Source organism: Diadema setosum, chromosome 8 (assembly GCF_964275005.1).
Source record: "Diadema setosum chromosome 8, eeDiaSeto1, whole genome shotgun sequence".
Taxonomy (NCBI): Eukaryota; Metazoa; Echinodermata; class Echinoidea; order Diadematoida; family Diadematidae; genus Diadema; species Diadema setosum.
The window spans coordinates 3,354,529-3,372,055 of record NC_092692.1 but is presented as its reverse complement, the minus strand read 5'-3'; the positions used below and the strand labels follow the sequence as shown (position 1 = coordinate 3,372,055).

The window sequence follows — 17,527 nt, the reverse complement described above, 5'->3', positions numbered from 1 at the left end:
ACTTTTGAATGGATTGTCCAATTTCCCCCAAACTTTCAATGATATGTTTTACTGTTGAACATTTGCATTCACTCAATCCACATGTATATGAAAGTGGACTTGTCCTTTAAGAAACTATTTTCTTTTCCTTGAAATTCCAGTACTTAAAGCCAAATTCTAAGATAAAACATAATGACAAAACAAGGTAAACACCTCATCAAAAGTACTGAAATAGAACTACAAATCTTGTTTTTTTTTTTTTTATCTTTCCCTTTCCAGTCCTGGGGACTTGTTCCTCTGTTCACTTTAGTTGTCACATAACTTCAATAATCTTAAAAAATACAATGTCATAAACAGTTGGTTCAACTTGGAAAATGTAATAATTATTGTCATATAAAAAAAAATCACATAATTTTGTTTATGATTACCACATTGTACATGGAAAAACAACAACTATGAATTCAAGAACAAGTTGTGCACCAGCTATAGGCATGTGGCCTTTTTGTGGAGTTTGATTATTTGATGATTTTTTTTTACATTCTTTTTTTTTAAAGATTGTGGACTATGGCATGCATGAACTGCCACATGTATTACTTTGGTATCAAGGGAATTCTGGTGAGCTATGTACACAAAAGTCACTTCTGTTGTGAAGATTTTGTAGATATTAAATGTATTAGAAAATGTTAATAGATAGTGAAAAGGAACTGAAGTCTTGCCTTTCACTATCACATAACAATATGGTGTTAACAAACAATGTCACCTCCGAAACACAAGAAAAAGCAACGTACAAGGAAAGCTGTGATTGGTAAATCTTCACAACTAAATTGCTTGTTGGAAATCAAGCTTCTAATATGAAAGCATCTATATGTTTACTTAACTAAAGCAGGAGAAATGATCTTGATTACAATATTATATATACAACAGATGGGTGTATTTTGTGCATTCTCATTGTTAAAAAAAGTGAAAAAATGTAAATTTGCCCTAAAACGTACAGTCTAGTAATAAAAAAAAGAGTGAGAGTGTGGTAGTTGATTTCTCCACTTTGAGACTTATGTTACTAAAATAAATGAAACCATTGGTGTACATGATATGGTTTCTCTTCAACAGAAATGAACAAAAAATCTTGTTAACAGTGTTTTGTCACCTCCGAAACAGTAATTTTTAGTTTTTATTGAATCTTTTATTAATCCCTAGAAAATTCTCACTTCCTGTTGCCATATTACTATTGTCATCCAAAAGAGATTCCTGTCAATTGGACAGAATCAAACAAAATTGCTTTGTCTTCGAGAAATTATCAAATATAATATGCCTGTTGTTTCGGAGGTGACAATTGTTTCGGAGGTGACAAGTGTTAACGGAAAATTGTAAATTGCTCCGAAATGAAAACAACAGGCTATATTTCTACTACCTTCCTTCAGAGATAATGTGAGGGGATATGTTACATTTTTGCAAATGTAATGTATAACTGATGTCAAGAATAAAAAAAATAAATACATAAATCTGTTGTCTCGGAGGTGACAGAAATGTTAACGGAAAAGTTACATAAATTTATAAACGCTCACCAAAAAATGATAAGTTATTTGAATTATATAATCTTTAGATCAAAGTTAAGTCAGATTGATTACTATTCTGTTTTGATGGAAATTAGCAAAGTTGAATTTTATAATTGTGAACAAGAGCTAACTCAAAAGAGGGGTTAATTGTTAACGGAAAATGTCACCTCCGAAACATAAAGTTTGGACAATTTCAGTATTTAAAGAAGACAAAGCAGAACCTGGTAAACATAATAGTTCTTAAAGTTGGATACCTGTCTATCACAACAGCAACAAAAATAATGAAAAGGAATAAACAATTTAATATGCTAGCTCTGACAAAAATACTATGTCAGAGTGAGTACACCAAAAGTGTTGGATTTCAAGCATGTAAGTGCCTGCCACATCTGAAAGAAAAAGAGAGGAAAGTTCATTAAGGTACCCAAGGTAGACACTGTGGGTGGTAAGTTTATGAGAAAAAATAATGCATATCTGTCAGTGTATAAGAAAGTTATACACCTATTAGTGCCAATACTGCATTTTACACCACTGATTGTAAAAATGGCCATATGCCTCTATAATCAAGTTCTAGAGTTCCTTTCTCCTTCAAAGCGGATGGATGATGTCCTAGTGCGGGGCCTATAGGAGCTCTAATTGAGAATCATAATGGGCTCAATTTTCTGACTTCGATCTGAGTGATACAACACTGCAACTCAGAACAGCTAAAAATAATCAACTAACATTTTAATACTGGACATTACTGTAATGATCAAATTGCCTTATTCAATGTTACCCTTGAAGAGCCAAGTCATGCTCATTAAATGAAAAAGAAATTACCTGTATACAAGACATTAAAATAATACAGGGTAGGAAATATTATATCCATGAAGCTCCTGTGGCAGTAACTGACAAGGCATGGCGGGAATTAATCTTCAAAATGACTCAAAGTGTAATCATCATTCACCTTGCAGCTGTCACTGTCAGAAAGGCCAGTGATACATGCTACCAGTAACTTTCTATTTTTACAGGAACATCAGATTTTATTGCCCACCAAGAACAAATTCAAAAGTTTATCTGCTGGTGTTAAAACTATAAAGTACTTGTCCTCCCTACCCCTATGCTAGAAACCTAGACTACATTGCCGTAGTTTGGATTCTATAAAACCTCTTAACCACTTCCCCACCAAACACACATGCATGCACACACACATACACACACACACGCACAACACTATTAACCCGTTGAGGACGAGTCCCCAGTATACTCGGGCAGGTGTCTATGGGAAATGCATGTTGTAGCAAAATCAAACCGTCCTCAACGGGTTAAGACATACACAAATAAGGACTATATTTGCTTGCATACCCTGACAATTAATTACAAACTTGTGGGCTAATTTCAGCAGAATATGCTTCTCCGCCAGGCAGAAGCGCATACTCGAGATCGTGCGACCGGCCGATGAGTACCACCAGCCACCCATGATTCCACCACAACATGTCAAAAATTTGACCTCCTACTAAAAGTTTAGAAACCTACATGCTTTTGCGCACAGTCAAACCTTGGCACGGGTGGTGCCATTAGTAATAGTACTTTAGTAGTGAGCGAATCCAGAAGTGGTATTTACAATTTCATTATTTATGGCCAAAGTTGCATTGCAATGACATCAGCAGCCATTATGAGGCCTATACAGATGACAATTCATGTGAGAATATGCACAATACATACAATTCTGTTAACCAAAATATCAATTAACTGTTAACTTGTTAGAGTCATTTTGAGGTCAAAACTGTGTGTGGCCCCTAACAAGTTAAACCCCATGATTACTTTTCTCACTCCCAAACATTCCAACCATACAAAGTTTATGAATATGAGGTAAATCTTAATTCATGTAAGTCTTGCTTGGCGCTAGCATACTTTCGCACCTGTTTGTCAATTGATCTCCAAACAAGCAGAAACTCACTCTAAATATCCAACAGCCTTGAATATTTGCATCTGAGCGAGATTCAAGTTCAGTAGAAATGGAATTTTCGACATTTTGACACTTTTACACTTCTCGGAATATGTTGATCACAGCTACTCGCTCTGCGATAACTTCGTTGCACAGGAACAGACAGCGCAGCAGCACAGTGTACAAAACACATTCACGGCAGCATAGCAGCAAGTGCTGCATTTGATCTGAACATAGCTATCTCATAGCGATCAGGATGAGTTCTCCTATGGTGTCTTTGAAAAGATAATACAATGTACTTTTTTTTCCCCGCTTTTCTCTCAGCTTGTACCTAGTCGTAGTAGCGACTGATTGAGGATTGGGGTTGTTCGTGATGTGTGTGTGTGTGTGTGCGTGTGTGTGTGTGTGTGTGTGTGAATGAAAAAAGAAAGAAAAATAAAAGATTGACAAAAACTAAAAACATGTAAATGAAAGAAGATTGTGAAAAATGTTGTTATAAGACAAGGGTGAAAGAATATAAGGGGAAAGGCTAGGAAAAGGGGGAAAAGGAAATGAAAGAAAAGATATTAAAAAATCAAACCTGGAAAAAGTTAACGGGTTTACAAGATAGAGAAAACACTTAAAAAGATAATGGAAGGAAAGAAAAAAGAGAAACTTGCATTATAAAGGAAAGCAAGGGAGAGATCGATATGTTTGAAAACAAAAGAGGAAAGCAAAGAAAAAATATAGATTGAAAACAAAAAAAGCACTAGGTAGAATAGAATGAGAGATGAAGCAAGACTAGATGAAAGCAAAGATGAGTAGGATGGAAAGAAAGTATTATACAGGTAGAAAAGGAAATACTAAATGAAAGGATTCATAAACATGACACATAAGAAAAAGATATAGGACAGGATAGAAAGGAAGACCCTTGTAGTTGGAGGGAAAAACAACCCATGAAGGAAACAAAAAACAGTTAGGCAGGAAGTACAGTTACTGTAAAAGTGAATATTTTCGCGCGACTAATTTTTCGCGGGGTAAGAAGAGCTTCGCGTGTTTTTAATTCCGCCGAATCAAGACATCAACTACTAGAACAGATGGCCAGCAAAAATATTTGTGTGCTTTTATTTTCGCGCTAGTTTCGGGTTGTGTGAAATGCGCAAAAATTTCAACACCGCGAAAATTTCCACTTTTACAGCAAATAGAATAGGAAATTGAGAAAGGTAGACAAGAGGAAAACCACAAAGAAATGATTAATAGGAAGTAAAGGGAAATTTAAGAATAGATTCCCTGAAAATGAAAAATGGAAAGATAGAAAAGAAGGAGAAAGATATAGGTGGCAGCACACGCCCATGCATGCGTTCAACCGCTTTGAAGCTGAGGACTTTGCTGGGGAAAAGAGAAAAACAAATTTTAGCCTTTCAAAGACACCCCCTACATTTTTTGCACCATACAAAGGAATACATAAGGTGTCACCACTTTGGGACCCCCACTTTTCTTACCCCAGAGAAGTGCGTAAGTGCACTAGAAAGAAATAGATAGAAACCTTGAAGTGTGAGCGCGGTGTGGAAGGAGAAAGATGAGCTGAAGACCTTTTTTTTTTTTTTTTTGATTGTCAGCTGAAGAAACCCAGAAGTGCCACCAGAGGTGAAGGCCTTATTTTTTTTTTATTTATTTATCTATTTATTTATTTATTTTTTTTTGCTTGTTAGCTCATGAAACCCAGAAGTGGGCCCCCCACTTTTGAAAACGCTCCGCCGGCCCTGACCATATAAAAACCACTGTGTGGCAACATTCAGACAAAATGATCGATGAACATATTCGTACTTTGACCGAAAGATCGGTCTGTATGGGTCGTCGGGGAATGTTCCGTGGAGACTGCGTCTGGCTTCACGGATCCCCTCCTTATACAGACCGAAGTCAATGATTCTGGCTCCTGTGTGGAGCAGTCACGCACAGATCAAACGTTACGATAAACCAAATTTCAGACAGCTTTTTTACATTCAAACAAGTTTGGCATGGCATGACACATTATGCAGCAATATTTTGGGTATATATTCTCACATTGTGCAATCGAAATACTCACAGTAACTAGGTTATAACGCAGAAATTTTATCCATATCGCAACATCGCCGTTCACTAGCTGTAAGTTGCCATTTTGAATCTGTAAGCCAATCACATGCGAGGTACTTTTTTAGTAAAAAAACACGTAGAAACTAAAGTGTGTACCTCGCATGTGATTGGCTAACGGATTCATACTGTATGTTTCTGCAGTTTGAACGTGACGACGCGACGGGCTGGTTGATGTGTGTTTTACATTGAAAATTCTACCAAAATGTTGGATTATTCATTAATCTGGTGAGTGTAGTGCATTCTTGAAATGTTGATTTTGCTATACAAGCTTAAATTTGCTGACGTAGGGCCGTGAATAAGACGCAATCGAGAAGGGTGAGGTACCTCACCCAATTTTCCACAGAGACAGTGGTTAAGAACATCCACACAGCGATGGGTACTAATACCTTCCGTCTGTCTACGGAGGAGAGCAATAACGCCAAAAATGCAAAAGACTCCTCCGGACAGACGGATCTTTCTGTCTAATTCATACTGTGCTTGTGCACAGAGGAGAGATTAAAGTGATCGAGATTTTCCAATGATTTTCCGACACTTACAAAAGTGTTAAAACTTAACAAGTAACTTAGACGTCAAGACACCTATTTTAGGTTACTGACGAGTGAGCTAAATAACTAGAATCTAGGGTGAGTTCATGTACATGTATGTTTGGAAATCATTTGACAAACAGGTGCAAAAGTACACTAGAGGCGGCGCCTCTCGCTCTTTTATTTTAGTCTTACTTTTTTTTTCTATTCTAAATTCTTTAATGACCAGACTGGCCGAGCTGAATGCAGCCCATCATCATCATCGTCTTCACTTGACTTCAGATTCTCTATGGACGCTGTCTTCCAGCATCCAGGGCGAGGTCTTGCAGATTGTTTCAATACAATATATTTCCAATTTGTGTATCCTCCCCATCCTCACTATGTGCAAAGTCTATGGAGGTTGACAGAACCCGGCTATGACGAAATGAATGGCGGTCGGTGAATGGAGTGGGGACCTATTTCGCTATAATGCCCTCAATATTTAGAATCATATGATAAACATGTTTAGTGAGGTTAGATGATGTGTGTGTTTGTGTTGTACTGTTCGTATTGCAGATGCAATTATATGCAGATCCACAGTCACACCTACTCACTTAAATATAATTAAGGTTGTAGAGAAATCAGACTCGGGGTACGCAAGAAGTACATGAGGTATTGCAGCTTTTATTCGAAGAGGTATCACATGGACGAGTCGTGGTGCGAGTAACTCTTTTACAATATTCAGCAATCACTATTTATACACAATCTCAGCAGGGAGATGACTCACATCTCCGGTAGGCGGTGAAACAATGCCAATGGGGTTAAAGAAAGTTACAGATCACTTGTCACTTTTGACAGTGGTCTACTGTGTTCGGATATTATCGATCGGCAGCCTTATCTTTACCCATTATACGGCGGCCGCCTCAGAAGTGGTGTGCTTATCAAGCGGTGTCTGGGATCGGCCACGAGAGAGAATATTACGCCGAGTGGCTTTCAATATTATTAACGTTAGAGTCTACTAGGATCTATAGGAATTGTATCCGTCATCAATAACATTGAGGATATTGGATAAACACACCAGCGAGCGGAGCGGAGGCTCGCGAGTAATCATAGGAGAGTTTGTCTACATAATTACCTGATAAGGAAACTTGTCGAGGGAAAAACTAAACAGCGGAGAGGGTCACACCCACAGAGAGAGAGAGAGAGTGCATGTGTGGAAGACGGAGATCAGAGGTCGGAGCGGAGAAAAGGAGATTGTGGAGGAGAAAGAAGCAGGGAAAAGTTGAGCTGCTACACATTTACTGAAATTCATTCATGGAATATTGGGAAGTCTCAATTTCAAATCTTACCGTACTAAGTGTCTGCTTGGGCAAGCTTGACTTGATGAGAATCTTGACGAATAAATCGCGGTCTATGCGATCTTGTTCCGGGCAAACGATATCATACACTTCACGATAGTACGGGGGAACGGAACCTGAAAAATCAAACGGAGTAACATGCTAAAATCAGCATAGAATCTAACTTACACCTTACGTGGGTCGCAAAATTCGAAAATTTGTACAGATATAATTCACGAAACAGCATTAGTAATTTCGTGTTCGGCTGAAAAGCATGCCTTTCATGGACCTGTATACCTACAAAATCATGTGCAATACTTACCAAAACTCAACTCGTCCGCCATGTTTGCATTCACACCAATGAAATTGGCAACTGTATACAGCTAGCGATCTTAGAATTGGGCGCATTCCCATTTCAAATATCATCATTTACAAAATATTTGAGCCATTCGAAAAATAGAATAATATTTGAAAACTAATGTAGTTATTTTATTTATTTGTTTATTAAAATCAATATTATGCAAAAATATCTTTCAATAATTTGTTCCAAAATCATTGTAAACACAAATGAGGTCACTGACATTTCCGTACACCTTTACGGTGGGCGGATGCACCGATTCGCAGGCCCATCGACAACGCCTACTTTTCTACCCGAAATGAGTGTATGACTTTATGACTTTCAAAACATTATCATTGCGTGGCATTAACGAGTGAGCCCCTAGGCCCTGAACTAGGCATCCAATCTTCAGTTTTGAAGGATGGAAGTTTTTTATTTTGTTTTGTTTTGTTTTGTTTTGTTTTGTTTTGTTTTGTTTTGTTTTGTTTTGTTTTGTTTTGTTTTGTTTTGTCTTGTTTTGTTTTTGTTCTGCGCTATCAATAGGACATTGTTCAAGGAACTTACTTAATGACCATCATGTATAGTACCGGTAGTGTGTTTACTTGCAGTGAGGACCACTTCTGTAAAAGTGGATATTTTCGTTCGACTAAGTACGAAGTAATTCTTCGCGCTCGGCCGGGTAAGAAGAGTTTCGCGTGTTTTTAGTTCCGCGGAATCAAGACATCAAATACTAGTACCGGAACATATGGCAAGCAAAATATTCGCGTGCTTTTATTTTCGCGCTAGTATCTAGTTGCGCGAAATACGCGAAAATTTCAACACCGCGAAAATTTACACTTTTACAGCATCTCTGCACAAGAGTTGTATGAAATTTGAATCGTCAGAGAGGGGATTGAGTATACGCATGTGATATGGAGAAATCATCAAATTTGTTTTCTAATTTCCTTTTTATTCAAGTATGATACGACAGAATGATGCCTAGGTAACAATAAACGGACCGGGGGTGGAGTGCAATTTGGACAAGTTTTGTGTAGAATATGAAAATCAATTAGGCCTAGGTGCCTACCTGTCAATGCACTCCTGAAATAGGAGATCATTTATCATCATCGTTACTATATTGTGGCCAATAGCATATTTACTGCAACCATCATTGATTATAAAGTCGAGGGAGAAGAACAACTCAGGACCGGCGGAGCGTTTTCAAAAGTGGGGGGCCGGGGGCACTTCCCGGTTTCATGGGCTAACAAGCAAGCAAGCAAGCAAGCAACAACAAAAAAAAAAAAATAATAATAATAATGTATATGTATGTATGTATATATATATATATATATATATATATATATATATATATAGATATATAATACCAATAATAATAAAATAAAGTAAAAAGTAACGTTATCACGCTCGCACTTCAAGATCTCGATCTATATCTTTTTTAGTGCCACTTACGCACTTCCGTTTTTTGTTTTTTTTTTTAAAGTGGGGGGGGGCAAAGTGATGACACCTTATGTATTCCTTTGTATGGTGCACAAAAATTGCCACCACCCCCCCCCCCCCAGTTCCGTCAGCCATGCAACTGCATTTAAGTGGTCACAAGGTATATAGCCATGTATTAGTAGTGGTATAGTAGGCCTACTAGTAGCCTCGTAAGTTGTAGTTGTAGTAGGCGTAGTGCAAGTAGTAGTAGTAGTAATAGTACACTGTATACCGGTAAAGCAGTGGCGGATCCAGAGCCGGGGGCGCAAGCGGCGCACGCCCCCCCCCCCTTTATTTTTCATTGAAAACAAAAGAAATAAAAAGAAAAAATGAAATGAAACCCGGAAGTGGCACCAGAAATATTAGTTGCGCCCCTCCCCCCTCTACAAAACTCCTGGATCCGCTCCTGGGTAGTAGTAGTAGTAGTAGTAGTAGTAGTAGTAGTAGTAGTAGTAGTAGTAGTAGTAGTAGTAGTAGTAGTAGTAGTATAGTAGTATACGCTGACATACGTGATCTGAAGTGAAACGTAAAAAAATATGGATTACTCATTCGGGGTTTACTTGGTTGTAATAGGTGTCAATTATTCGACAGTGGATTATATTTCTATGCTTACACGAAAGGAGATCTATGACTTATACCTTTAAAGAAAATAATATTACTAATATACGTTTTCGATCATGCAAGGATATACGGAGAACTATAATAATGAACAATTTGCCACGTTTGCTGCTCAAAATAGATCATTTGCAGGCGTTTCAGAAAATTGCTCAGTCTATTATAATATAATTGTTCCGTGACACGACATATTATATATATATATATGTTCCAAATTGACTTTTAGAATTATCATTGTAACACTTTGATTTGTACCGTATGGCATTCTATAATGATAAATATCCATGTGTGAGAGCAAAAATAAAAAAAAAAAATGCATTGCCCACATCAAGCAAGACAAGAGCACAAAATGCACAATCAGAAACACTTGTACAGATACACATATACACATACACACTCAGAACACGCACATTATATACACACATACACACATTATGTCACAATACACAGCAAATAATGACATGCACACACGTCTATTATTGCCACAGATATCTTATACTGTTGTCTGCATTCTTTTGTTTGTTTGGTTTGTTGTTGTTTTTGTTGTTGAGGGTTTTGCTCCCCTTGTTATAATACTATATTATGATTGTTTGCCTTTTCCTTTCGTGTGTTCTGATTTTGAGCCATATAGTTTTCAATAATTTCATTTATAGTCTTTGTCTGCAGTGTCGATTTGACTTTCGAATTCATAATAAACTCGATTACACTTAAGCCCGCCGCACACTATACGACTCACGACTATAACGACTGACAGACTTTGAATCTGAAATAAACAAGCGGGGTGCACGTCACGAGACCGACACCCACGAGTCATACACTGCCCACGAGTCATACAGCTCACAAGTCATACAGCCCATGAGTTATACAGCTTACGAGTCGTACAGCCCATTAGCATTAATTCGACACTAGGCTAACAAGGCCCACGAAACCGACACATTAAGAACTCGTGGGCTGTCTTTACCTATAGTGTCGAACTCATGGGCTGTATATGACTCGTGAGGTGTATGACTCATGGTCCTGTTTTTAATGTCGAACTCGTGGGCTGTATGACTCGAGGGTGTCGGTCTATAGTGGGATGACCCCAACAAGCAGTGTTTATTCTGAGGCTATTATGATTTATTTCGGATCCAAAGCCTGTCAGTCGTAAGGTCGTGAGTCGTTTAGTGTGCGTTTGGCTTTAATTGCAATTCGTTATTCCGAAGGTTTGTTATTCTGAAGGTTCGTTATTCCGGAGGCTCGTTATTGCGAAAGGTTCGTTAATCCGAAAATGAAATAAAGTGCGTTATCCCGATGGTTTAATAATCCGAAAATGAAATAAGCTTTATTATCCCGCAGGTTTATTAATCTGAGAATGGATAAGGGTTCGTTATTTCAAAGGTTCGTTAATACGAAAACGAAATGCAAGGTTGGTATTTCCGAAGGTTCGTGACTCCGAAAATGAAATGAACCTCATTTCGGGACAAAATAAAGTGTTGCAATTACAAAATATGGTAGGATATTACTCAAGGAAAACACGCACTTGCACACTCACACCGGCATACATACACCACAGACATGTATAAAGTTAAAACATACACAAACACACTCGATACAGATACTTATAGACGAAACTGGAATAAAATCATAATCTGTAATGTTATTGATGACAAATGGAGCATTTTCACCTCCTCCTCCTCCTCCTCCTCCTCCTCCTCCTCCTCCTCCGTATGGCATCCTTTCTCCCTCTTCGTTATATCATCATCAGGGTGAACCCGCATGATATAAACAATAAATGTAAGAGGTGACTCAAAGGCAAACACACACACACACACACCAAGAGGTGACTCAAAGGCAAACACACACACACACACACCAAGACGATTAGTGTGATGGATCATCATGATGGATCAGCCCCTTCAGAACCTCAACTACTAGATAGAAACGATGACCCCCCCCCCCCCACCTTACAACCATGTTATAGTTCATTTTCGGATTAAAGAAACTCCGGATTAATAAACCTTTGGAATAGCAAACTTTATTTGGTTTTTCGATTGACGAACCTTCGGAAATACGAACCCTATTTCATTTTCGGATAAACCAACCTTCGGAATAGCGAACCTTGATCATGTTCGGATTGACGAACCCCTTTCCATTACTATTGCCCTTGCCCCCCCCCCCCTCCCCCCCCCCCCACACACACACACAAACGGTAATGAAAAGCGTTGTTTTATGATAACTACAGTCAAATCTGCCCCAGCGGCCACCTGTATGTAGCGGTTACCTGCAATATACGGCTACTAAAAACAATTCCCCCGAAAGAAATAGTTATGTTAAAGCTGCCACTTGTCTATAACGGCCACTTTTTTTACGTCTCCCTTGGATGACCGCCATAGACAGGTTTGACTGCCTATCACATTGCACTTAGTATTTGCCTGTAGTTCAACAAAATTGCATGCTTGCATTATAATTAATAGCTGTTCACTGTCGGAAAGGAAACTGTCTGCTTTTTAGATAAAAAAGAAAAAGAAAATAGTGTACGACAATGCGTTTTGTTTTGATATACCATATAGGCAAATAATATTATACGTGATACATTTCCGCGCTATTTGCAAATGTCAATTAAGATGACAATGTAATGCAAAGTATTCAAGATGCAATATATGAAGTTTGGATGTTTGGTAATTCACGATAATATGTCAATATTTTCGAGTGAACAAGTCGCAATGTTATTAATACGTTTCCATTGATCCTAAACAAAGAATGCGCATGCACAGTATAAAAGCAATTGAAATTGCAATGATTAGCAAAAGAGCTCACTGTTGAAAAGCTTTACCATTAAACATTTACCTCCCATATCATTTTTAGTTATAAACTTGCAAATCTTTTATGCTGCTGATGTGTCCGCTATCATGTCAGGACATTTGGGATCGAGGAAAAAAACTTGGGGGACGCCACCAAAAGATTTAAAACATTATAATTTTCTTTTTCTTGCACTTGATGAATTCAGTGGTGGAACATCTGAAATATCATTGTTAAGGTGATTTCATTATCGGCCTATTTCCATGATAAAGTAACTAAACATGCACACCTTAAGGAACTTGCTGCACATGGATAACCCAATAACAAAATTAAAATAGTTAACGCTGTGTAGAATCAGAAGAGGGCGCTATACGTAGCTTTGTAACAGTGCCGTAAAGGAGAGCTGTGTAAAAGGCGGATCCGCTGAGCCGAGGTGTAGGTCTTCTGCTTGGAGGAGGACCCTCTTTGGCGTAACATACAGGGTTATTAGAAAAAAAAAAGAACTTAAAAAAGATCACGAGCACTGCCTGGAAGTTTGATGTAGGTACATAAGGCGTAGTTAATGTGTAACAATTTCTTTACAAAATTCGAGCGTTTCTTATGATGATCTTGTAATTTATAAGTTGTATAAATTTTCTTCTTCTTCTCCTTCTTGTTTTCTTTTCTGTACAGATTTTTCTGGATCCTTGCTCCAAAAAATATGCATTAATCACACAAAATATCTCATTGTATCTGTCATAACTGAAACAAAATAAGTAGATTTTAGCTTGGAAACCTAAACATGATAAAAGTCGAATGCTTCATATATTGCTAAACATAGAGACTCCAACTCTCCCGTTTTCGACGGGAGATCTCCCGCCGAAAACCCATTTTTGCAAAATATCCCGTTCTCCCGCTTGAGATTTAATTTTTCCCGCCCTGGCTCTTTGTCTCCCCTTGGAAAGGATTTCTATCGTATGTTGAAAAAATAAGCCTTAGATAGCACCAGGCAGAGAGCATCTAGAACCCTAGGAACTTCGCGCTTCGCACGCATCAACTTAGAGTCTCCCGTTTGCTAGGGGTTTCGGGCGGGAGAATCTCCAGATCAGAAGGTGCTTGGGGTTGGAGTCTCTGTAAACATTACATTTTCTCCCTTGCGGGCAAAGACTGCTAAAATGAAGTCATAGTAACTATGCAAGACCGAGAGAGTGTGATCAATACTCGTATGCTACCATACGAGGGCGCTATAACAAACGGCTCTGAGAAGAGCGATACTCGTACATTGGACATCAAGGCCAAAACCTCTTGCGAGATGATGAAAAATTAGATAATCATTCAATTGACTGTTTTCATTTTGATTTGTATTCATATCATTCCCAGTGATGAACATTTACAAATATCAGGATATTACATGTATTAGTTTTGCTGTATTTTTTTTTCTCTCAAATTTTCTCGAATGGACTGGTCTTTCTCATACTCACACAGAATTCAATTATGTACAAGCCAGTGTGATCGAAAGCTGTTTTTTTTTTCTTCTTTTTATAACAAGTGAATGTTCACTGAGTTCTGAGTATATGTTAATACGGTCCTTTTATGCCAAATGAAAGTTTAAATCACTACCCGGTAGCAATGATTGGTGATGATGGAAATTTTGATTCAAATGATAATTGTATTTGTAATGGTAACAACTATAATATTAACAATGATAATAATTACAACTACAATGATAACCATGCACAACAATTATAATGAATATAATCATAGTGATATCGATTATAACTATGATTCAGCACACGGTGAATGATGCTATGAGAGTACCTAGGGTACACAACTCGTCTTGTGAGATTACATCACCTATACAATTTTGGCTTTGATAATGTGCATTAATCAATTAATAATAATGATAATAATAATAATAATAATAATAATAATAATAATAATAATAATAATAATAATAATAATAATAATAATAATAATAATAATAATAATAATAATAATAAAAGGACATTTATATCGCTCGGCTACTATAATGATATACTCTACTTCGCATTACAAAATGACATGCATACAAGAAATTCAAACAGAAAATACACTACTTCAAGAGATGACTTTTTAACCTGGCCTTAAACTCATTAATTGTGACTGCTTGTCTTACAAACAAAGGGAGATTATTCCATAATTTTGGTGCAGCGTACAAAAATGCCCTGTCACCAAGAGTAACTTTTGATTTCCCCGATGGATATTTCAATAATGTTTGATCCCGTGAACTTCGAGGATGATAAAATGTTTGAAATGATGTTTTTAACTCTACAGGTTCCTGTATGTACACTGGTGCTGTACCATGAATGGCTCTATATACAATTAGCAGAGTTTTAAATATGATTCTCTGCTTTACAGGCAGCCAATGTAATGCACGTAGTAATGGACGACAATGCGAAAAACGAGGAGAATTACAAACTAATCTAGCACATGCATTTTGCACCCTTTGTAGTTTACCTAACTGATTATCAGGTAATCCATAAAATAAACTGTTACAATAATCCAATCTGCTTGTAACAAACGCATGGATGATTTTTTCAGTACTTTCCCGTGTCAAATGCTTCCGAATATGTGCAATATTAAACAAATGATAAAATGAATTTTTACATACTTCAGAGATATGTCTCAATTGACTTCATCTCGAAAACCTGTTACTCTTTCCCTCTCCTTCTCTTCCTCTCTTTCAGTGGATACATAGGTATAGACATCCGACATCTGGCAGAAGGAAAATTATATAGTATGGATAAACCCATCCATTATATATTTCATTATTAATATTTTATCTATTTATTCGTTCAGTCGTGTATTATTATCAATTCAGTATACTATATAGTATTATAAAAAAAAATAAAACACTGCGCCATGAATGAGCATAATAATGAAGTGTACTTCATTGTTGAAAGAACGTCCAGCATCTGTCGATGACCTTGTGAAGGGTTTCGGGGTCAGCAAATGAATTGATTGGTCAAGAAGTGCTTTCGGACGTCACTTTTGTGTAGTACATGTCAGTATCGGCAACCGAAGGACGAACGCAGCATGCAACCAGCTTCAGCTTCGTCTCCCTCAGCGCGCGCATGAACGCTCGCGCGCGCGACTCGTAATCAGACGCCACTTTACACACCGCAAGGTTATCGCCTACCCTGCTGTACATACTAGCGAATGCATTCAATCAGCTGGCTTGGGAGGGTTTCTCGTGTACCATACATGCATCAACATCGCGCATTTGTATACACTACACACTCCACATACCGGCGCGGCTTGCTGTACGGACGAACGCACGTACGCTTCTCCACCTTCACTAAAACCATACCAAAACAGTCACTGTGACCGTCACTGCATGCACTGTGTGTGTGTACATTGTAACGAGTACAAAACACGTACATATTGCAACCAGCGGCTTGGAACTGGGGAATGTCAGCGCTAAATGCCGATCGCCGATCTATGGTTACTTGACATCTGAAAAACACGGATTCATCATGCCAAATCCATCGGTTCGGCGTGAAGGGCCAATGAAGCTGCGGCTTACAGGTAATAGTAACTATCTGATGGGGGGAGTGTTTGCTTTCTTCTCATTTCTGTATGAGAATAAGCCGTTTATAATGCTTTACTGATAGTGATACCTCGTTGTGGCACCATTCTTCTCTTGGTAGTATACAGCGCACTGCGCTGGGTACAACCTTCACCAACGCTTCGTCGCGTCGTGCGGTGCAGCAGTGCAGTGCAAAGCAAAGAGGAATTTTGCTATTGTTTTGTGTAGAAGACACCTAACCCTACCCAGGAGGTTGTGGACTCCTGTCTGGTATATCTATATTGCTATAGGGGTGCCTATAGGGCCTAGATCTACCACTAATTTGTAGTGTAATTTTGGAGTGCTGCATTATTGTACGGTATTCTCAAATTTCGAAATTGCATGTTGGTAAGACTAGAAGATTGAGTAAAATTTTAAATGAGAAAACATAAGGGTTGGGATTTTTGGTGTTTTTGGGGTCATGCCCCAGGCCCATCCCCATACTAGAGTAACTGCGTTAGTAAGCGGCCGTGCAGCCGTTCGCGGCAGGTACAACATACACGGTAATATACAGCTAAACACGGCATTGCAATGTCACATGCACACTACACATATACTAACACACTAGCAATCAACAAAAACCAACCGATAAAATGGGCACGATCTCTGACGAAAGTGAAATTTTCTCACGTAAATGACAACATATCGCATCCAAAATGAAATTTTCGGTACTTCTTAACATAACAGTTAAGAAACAATGGTCCAAGAAACTGGATTTTTTGTTGTTTTCTCGATGTTTATGGATTTTGAAAACATATCCTCACGTAAAATAGAACTTTCGCGAGCCGATGTGGGCCGCCATTTTTTTCGGAAAGTGGATGTTACCATCGAAAAAAATGAGAAAAACGCGAGAAAGACATCAATAACACCGCCAGAATTGCGATCTTGTTTGCGGCCAATGCATGTGCGCACGCTATTTTCACGTGCTTTCGCAATGGGAATTGGCGCTTACGCAATGTTCGCGAGACATGTGAAGGCGTTCAGCTACAGATCGCGGAGCACGCGCGTATTGCATAGGGATTGTACATCGTGCCGCAAGCAGAAATACTACGTCGCATATCGCCCTTATCGGCGAAAATTGTGCCGGGTTTTGCCCTGGTAAATCATGAAAACTGCGTTGGTCAATGGTAAATTTCTTAAATGAAAACAATTGCGTTAATGAATAATCTTGTCTTTGATATATGAAATGGTTGAAAATAATTTGCCTGATTTGTTTACAAATTGGAAAAACCCTTAACAATGCTTAAACTGCCGCAAACGGGATATTTTACTCTATTTGTTACTACTGTTTGCTTTGACCAGACATTACCTCTATCATTACCGTAGT

General features: G+C 38.1%; 2 protein-coding genes across 2 annotated transcripts in view; one reads left to right on the top strand and one right to left on the bottom strand.

Moving 5' to 3' along the window:
• Positions 1-7,752, bottom strand: part of LOC140231769 (sorting nexin-8-like) — a 29,877-nt gene extending 22,125 nt beyond the window's left edge. Inside the window, exons 1-2 of the mRNA XM_072311921.1 lie at positions 7,731-7,752; positions 7,421-7,545 (exon numbers count right to left, since the gene is read on the bottom strand). Of these exons, the coding sequence (XP_072168022.1) occupies positions 7,421-7,545; positions 7,731-7,752 (147 nt within the window). The remainder of the gene's footprint in view (positions 1-7,420; positions 7,546-7,730) is intronic.
• An 8,280-nt stretch (positions 7,753-16,032) lies between these two features.
• Positions 16,033-17,527, top strand: part of LOC140231381 (E3 ubiquitin-protein ligase SMURF2-like) — a 70,532-nt gene continuing 69,037 nt past the window's right edge. Inside the window, exon 1 of the mRNA XM_072311505.1 lies at positions 16,033-16,160. Coding sequence (XP_072167606.1) covers positions 16,109-16,160 — 52 coding nt within the window. The 5' untranslated portion in view covers positions 16,033-16,108. The remainder of the gene's footprint in view (positions 16,161-17,527) is intronic.